The sequence below is a fragment of the Dipodomys ordii genome, unplaced genomic scaffold, assembly GCF_000151885.1.
Source record: "Dipodomys ordii isolate 6190 unplaced genomic scaffold, Dord_2.0 Scaffold160, whole genome shotgun sequence".
In the NCBI taxonomy this organism is placed as follows: Eukaryota; Metazoa; Chordata; class Mammalia; order Rodentia; family Heteromyidae; genus Dipodomys; species Dipodomys ordii.
This window is the reverse complement of record NW_012267376.1, coordinates 785,439-792,529: the sequence shown is the minus strand read 5'-3', so window position 1 is coordinate 792,529 and position 7,091 is coordinate 785,439. Positions and strand designations below refer to the sequence as shown.

At 39.0% G+C, this 7,091-nt stretch overlaps 1 protein-coding gene across 1 annotated transcript; it reads left to right on the top strand.

Moving 5' to 3' along the window:
• Positions 1-2: 2 nt before the first annotated feature.
• Purb (purine-rich element binding protein B) lies at positions 3-6,698 on the top strand (the record flags this gene model as incomplete). The annotated part of the gene is made up of 1 exon (XM_013032938.1): positions 3-6,698. A coding segment is annotated over one exon (456 nt), but the record flags the coding sequence as incomplete, so codon positions are not given.
• Between the last annotated feature and the right edge of the window lie 393 nt (positions 6,699-7,091).

Here is a 7,091-nt window from a genome sequence, read left to right as displayed (position 1 = left end):
CCGGGCCCGGCGGCCTCCAGAGCGGCCAGACCATCGCGCTGCCCGCGCAAGGTCTCATCGAATTCCGCGACGCGCTCGCCAAGCTCATCGACGACTACGGAGGCGAGGACGACGAGCTGGCCGGAGGCCCAGGAGGCGGTGCCGGCGGCCCCGGGGGCGGCCTGTACGGGGAACTCCCGGAGGGCACCTCAATTACGGTGGACTCCAAACGTTTCTTCTTCGATGTGGGCTGCAACAAGTACGGAGTGTTTCTGCGCGTGAGCGAGGTGAAGCCGTCCTACCGCAATGCCATCACCGTGCCCTTCAAGGCCTGGGGCAAGTTTGGTGGCGCCTTCTGCCGGTATGCGGATGAGATGAAAGAAATCCAGGAGCGGCAGAGGGATAAGCTTTACGAGCGTCGTGCTGGGGGCAGTGGCGGCGGTGAGGAGTCCGAAGGCGAGGAGGTGGATGAGGATTGAAACGGCAGCTTTCCCCACTGGCCTCCCCCACCCTGTTACCCGCGCCCCCCACCCCCCATCCCCCTGGCTAGTTCCCATTCTTGCTCATTCCCCTGTGAGCTAGTGGAGAGGGAGCCCGGGAGGCCACCAAGGGAGAAAAAAAAAACCAACAAAATTAAAAAAAAATAATATAGTTAAGAGAAATAACCATAAGACAACAGTCTTGGACAGTGAGTAAAGCAGTAAAGTTCCAGAAATTGACAGCAACCTGCAAAGAGAGGACAACAGCATCTCCTCACCTGCAAGAGTCTCAGCTTCTATTTCCCACCCGAGGTTCCTAAGCTCATCTAGATAATCCTGAAGGGGATAGATTTCGAGTCTGGGCCCCTAAACACATCTGACTTACCCAGATCCATCTGTGGATAACAGTTGAATTTGTGTTGTACCTGGGTAAATCTAAAGTATCTCTCCAGCTGCCGTTGCAGTGTCTATCCTTCACCTTCATTGTAATCAGCCTTTTGGATCGAGATCTTCACGGAAATTCTTGAGACAGAGAGACCTTTGCACTTACCCAGTCCTGAGAGTCCAGGTTTATGAAAAGGAATGCAACTTTACACAATCATGGACAAGGCAAAAAAGAATTCAAGAAGCCATCAGCGAATCAAAACAAATTGGATTTTTTTTTTAATGGTTTTGCATGGAACCTGGCCCCATGTCTTTTCTTTGCAGAATTGTTTTCCGGGATGCGAAAATTCAAAAGCCAATGCTTGAACTAGAGAATTCATTACTAAAATGGTTTAAAAGTTGGGCAAAAGGAATTTTTTTTTCAAAAAATAAAAGCAGTTTTACATTGGGGGTTGCTGAGGTAGGCACAATAAGTCAGGCATAAAGCACAAGGCGAACTCGTTGAGTGGATGGGTTGCTGCTCACTAAAGTTCTTCCCTTGATCTCTAAAGGTGGAGGTCATTACCAAGAAGTGGCATTGGTGTGAATGAGAGCCAGATCCCATGGCTCTACCATATGAGCCAGTGAATTATGGCTAATTTGGCTGTTACAGCCACTGGTTGGCTGCATTTTAAACTGTAAAACTTGATGATTTTCTGAAAAAGGAACCGTGTGGCTACAAGCCTGAGCTTTAATGGAATATGCATCCTCACAGAGAAGTTGGAAATAACTAAAACTGAAGTCTTAATTCACCTTCAGTTTAATCTGTGGATTTGTTCAAATACTAAAGATCCTCAGGTTCAGAATTCCAGCATCATTTATTCTTTAAAACAAATTTTTAAGAACTTGATCCATCTTATTAGTACCTCACAATCAAAGTTGGCAAATGATGGATGAATGATTCAAGCAGTGCACCCGGTGGAAGCTGAAATCCATCTGTGAATGGAACTGATGTGAACGTGAATATGCTGACTATATCCTGGAAGCATTTTTATACCATCTTGAAATTGCAACATACTGGCATTGGCCAGTTTATCCAGCTGTCTTTCAAGAATAAAAGTTGGGGTTTTCATGGATCGCCTCTTCTATATTTTAAATGGATTTTCAGTAGAAATGATTTTTATTAATCAAGTTAATCCCACCCCATCAAAAGGTATTTCTAGAAATGTCACAGGCCTAGGAAACTTTGAATTGAATGGGAGCTAATGTTCTATCCAAAGTTTTCAGGTATTCTTTGTGTGACACCTTCTCAACTAGGAGGCAAGTAACCCCACCTCCACAATCTTAGTATTTTTTTTTAACTGCATGCCTGCCCTTTATTTGAGCTGCCTTTTTAATTTATTGCATATCCTTTTTATTATCTTATTTTGGTATTCAATCTATACAATCTTTTTGTATTTATTGGGAAATAAGTAATATACAAAAAGGTCATTTTCATGTATTTGTGGCTGAGAGGGAGGGAGATACTTGTGTATATAAAATTAGGCTTTTTTTTTTAAACTAGACTATGATTCAGAATAATGTTGATCTTAGGTTCAAAGAAATAGAAGAGCCACAAACATTGGTGCCCTTTTCAGACTATTTCTCTACTCACATCATTCATAGTAGAATTTTTAAACATTTTTTAAAGCTTTTCTTTTCAATTTTTCTCCGTTGCAAAGAATGTTTCCTAAATTGTATGGGAGCAATAGTATTTTTGATGTTTTAATGACATCCGTATACTTGTACTGTATTTTGTACCACAAGGCAGCTGTTTTCAATAATGTCCTGCTGTATTTACCTATGTGTTTTGAGTGTTTTGTTTCTTTGCTGCGGAGAACAAATTCCTAGTTTTAGTAAAGGAGATGAGAAGCTAGCATTAGGCTTGCAGAAACTGCTTAAGTTTCAACTCTGAGGCAGCAATGAAAATTAAGGTTGCAGCTATTAGTTGATCGCTGTAACTTTTTCATTTTCAAATCATGTACAATTCCTGTATAGACCAACTTGTTTTCTTGCTTCAGTGGTGATTCTGTTGCTCAGCTGCAGTGAGCCAGTTCAATTTTGCAAAGGTGCAGTACCTCTCCTTTTCAAGGGAGTGGTTTATTAATCTTTTTTCTTTTCTTTTTATTTGGCTGAATTGCAGTAACTAGCCTTGCCTTTCTATTCTGTAGAAATGACAGGGTCTTCACAATCCTTTACCAGTGGCTACTAAGCTATAATTAGCTGAATAGAAAGAATGTGGAAGTGGTCTGAGGCGTATAGAGTATATGCCAAGAACACTACCATATATGGCATCAGCTTTGGTTACCAGAGAAATTTTCTTAGTCATTAGACCATATAACAGTTATATATCATATGTAAGTCTTTAGATATCAATTTGAGAATCCTCCAAAAAAAGGAGCAAAGAATGCGTAAGCTATGTGTTGGCAAAAGTAATTTATATTAAAATTTTGACCTGCCTGTGTAAGATTAAGTGGTGAATGTCCTAGTGGTGGGTTTTTAAGTCTTAAACCAATCTCTGAGGTTTATTTTTCCTGCAGGGGTGTTTCATGGCCTCTCTTCCACTGTAGGAAGATTGCAGAAGGATGTGGATTAATTGTAGCATTTCACTGATCCTCATTCCAGTGACTAGGGACAATAGAAATCTGCAGAGCATGGAGATTCATTCATTAATACTAGCTTATTAAAGGAAATAGTCTTTGTTCCAGTTAGATAATGGCATTATACAAACTCTGGGAAGCAACTTTCTTGTTTTGTTTTTAGCTGCTTATTACAAACGCTTTAGAAGTTGTTTTTAAAATTTGGCAAACATCCCAGCTAATGAAAATAGTTACATTCCTTAGAAATAGGGAACTAAAACTCCTTTTCAAAAAATTGAGTTTTATTTCAAACTAGCTACAGAGATAAGCTTTTTTTTTTTTTTTTCCAAACAGTCAAAAGAGTCGGTCTCTGTGAAGAGATGTTACTCTTTAGGTTTCTATTGTCCCTTCTCATCATTTCAGCAAGTGAAATGGCAATTCTGGTGAGCAGATCTTTCAGTGCATATGCTGCACCAAACAAAATGTCAGTCTGTATAGCACCAAAAATCAAACTGAAAAGTAAACCAAAAACCCAAATACCCTATGGAACTGTTGGAGGCATATAGGTGGTACAACTGGCTGTAGCTGTGGTACACACATGGCTACTTGTCATGTCACTTTCCATAATTATTTACTGCAGAATGATTGAGAGGCTTTTGGTGCAGGCAGCCATTAACCTCCTGCTTCCTTTGTTACTCTGGGTCACTTTGCAGTAAATTGCAGGTCTTTTAAGAGATTCAAGCTTCGGTTTTCTCAAAACAAAACAATTATCTTGTCTTATCTGAAAATGCAGGGTTGTGGGCAAAAGAGGCTGGTTATAATAATGCCCTCATATTGAGTGGTCTGTAAATGGCTGCACACTTCAGGCACTGTAGTTGCCGAAGATGCTTAAATATGACCTTGACTGGCTTTACAGGGGTGTAGAATGTAATCTACACAAGGTGACTGTGCATCTACCTTGCTCTTGAGGTGGATAAAATTAAGAAGCTGGAGTGTGTAAGCCATGCACATAAGTATTCTTCACTGTAAATTTTGTTTTCATTTTTAACCCAATTATGGTACTTTGTCCAATGCACAACTGATCTCTCAGTAGATATTCATTTGAAAATCGTGTGGCCTTGCTCAGTGAGAAGGGAGAGGAAAGAAGTGACTTTTTGCTTATATGAAAATGACTTGTTTGCTGAGAGTTGTTCTATAACACTCTAGGTATGTTTTTGATTGTATCCTTTTTGATTGGGAAAGTTAATGTTTTGATCCTGGAGCTAATTCAATTGAGTTTTCTAAGTATCAGAATTGCTCTGATGAATAACAAAGTTGACAGCTTTGATGTCCAATCTCAGGTTTTTTAAAATATAGTGGAGTGAAATCCCCACTATTATGAATTCTTTAAATCAATATTAATTTAGGACACCTTAAAAGTCTTGTGCATAAGTAAGGCCTGTTCAGAGAGCAGACCTTTTTGCTCCTTTTCCACAATTGTACGTCACTTGAAAAAGTGTCAAGTGATTTTTGCATTGTATATTTCCATTTTATCCCTGACATATTTCTCAAAGATAAAGCACTTTTTGATCATGAAATGCATAGGATCTTTGTGTGATGTGGATCATGGTTTCTCAGGCTCCCCTAGATATTCTGTTTATGAATATTATTCTAACTTTATGTCAGGAGAGTAGAAATCTTTGCTAACGTTAGAAAGTTTGTATTGTTGATTCAGAATACATTTTGCTAGTTTCCAATGGATGGGAGAGTAAAAAATGCTGCATTCACAATTTAATAAGTTACTTTCCCTTAAGCCTTAAGGTAACTTTTTCTTTTCTGTCAACAACAGCACTGAAGTTACAGTAAATGAATGAGATTATCAGTTTTCAGGGTTGTTTTTAGAGTACTGTAAATCAATTAGCTGTCTTCCGAAAGAGTTACAATTCCCATTCAATATACTGGATAATGGGTGTAAGGGTGGGGGTAGGGCAGGGTGGGGGGGAGATAGTTTGTAGAAAAGAAAAAAGAAAAAAAGAACCATGTTTACCTTAAAATACAGACAAGAAAAAAGTCCATATGTCCCATTTGAAATTCCATACGCAAGGTGGAAATGACAAATTACAGCCTCATTTCCTCTGCTTTTAATTTAGAAAAAAAAGTATTCATTTTTAATATTAGCTTCAGAAGTTTCTTGAGATAACTGGACTCTTGAGTAGCAATTTCCATTAACATATCTGACTTGACTGTGTAAGTCATCCTCAGACCTTATTCTTAAAACCTAGTTTCATTACTGGAACATGTGCAATCCACTTTTCAGTACTGAAAGTTAAATTCAGAAAATAGAAAAATAAAATTGCATCAGCATTGTAAAGATTTCTTGTCCTGGGGATTCCCAATTGCAATGTGTCCCCCTGAATCAAGCAAGGCCTTTGTGAATGCCTTTTGTATTTCCTAATGCAGTATGGAATATGCTGTCCACTTCTGTTCACAGTCTTAACTCTCGTTTGAGAATCTAACTCATGCCTTCTTGGAATTAGACATTCCAATTGGGACAGATAGAACCATGTTAAAACGAGCAGATGCCATATTGTTAGCTTTACCACAGTAAACTAGTAAAAGGGAGAGCACAACTTTATTAGAAGCTAAGCTAGCATGATAGTGAAAGTTTTTAACTCAACTTTTCTAATAGATTTTTGAATCTGGGAGCAATTTTTATTTTCCCCATGCTATATCTGCTCTCCACTGACAGATAAGAGAGGGCACACAGTGAAATGAAGGTCCAGAGTTGTGAAGAGAAAGTGATAGATACATGACGTGGCCACTAGCATTTTGCAGAAGGCATGAGTTTGTTCTTTTTTCCTACGTTCAGCATCTCTTCAATGGCTAACTTTTTCAAGACTCACTGAGACCATCTCTTAAAGGCAAAATGTTTTGTCCTGTGTTGCAGGATCAGGCTGGTCAGAAAAATCTGTGCTTGGAAATAGAAGGGCAAGTGGATTGTTTCTTCCCTTTTAACATTTCTTCTTGGGAGAAAAAAGTACAAGAGACTCAAAGAAAATGAAAGAACAGGATTTTATCACTAAACACATTTGGAGGTTTTGTTTTAAATTGATAATAAGCATAAATCCTTTTCTTCTACCATGTCACTCTTCTGTGTAAAAAAGCTCTCTGGAGCTGGGCATGGTGGAACATGCCTGTAATCCCAGGTATTTGGGAGACAGAGATAGATCGTGGCCCAAGGCCGGCCCTGGGCAATAAACAAAAGACCCTATCTGAAAAATAAAGCAAAAAATAATACCAGTAATACGACTGGGCGTGTAGCTTAAGTGGTAGAGCATTTGCCAAGCAAACACAAGGCCCTGAGTTCAAAACCCAAAGTTCTACCTAGGGGAAAAAAAAGTCTAGAAACTGACTTTCAGTTAGTGTAGACACATTTTTTACAGTCTATGGTTTTGCACATTCCAATAGGAGGCAAGTAGTATTTGAGTTATTTTTCAGTGGCATCAGTATCAAGACTATATCAGTGTATCTGAATGTTTTTCTGAAGTCCTAGAACATCTATATTATTAAGCATTTTGTTTTCCTTTTGGACTTTCATACAGATGTCTTTCTAAAATCATTTGTTAAGATCACCTGTTCTGATACAGTGCTACATAGCATGTTTTTGTTCTGT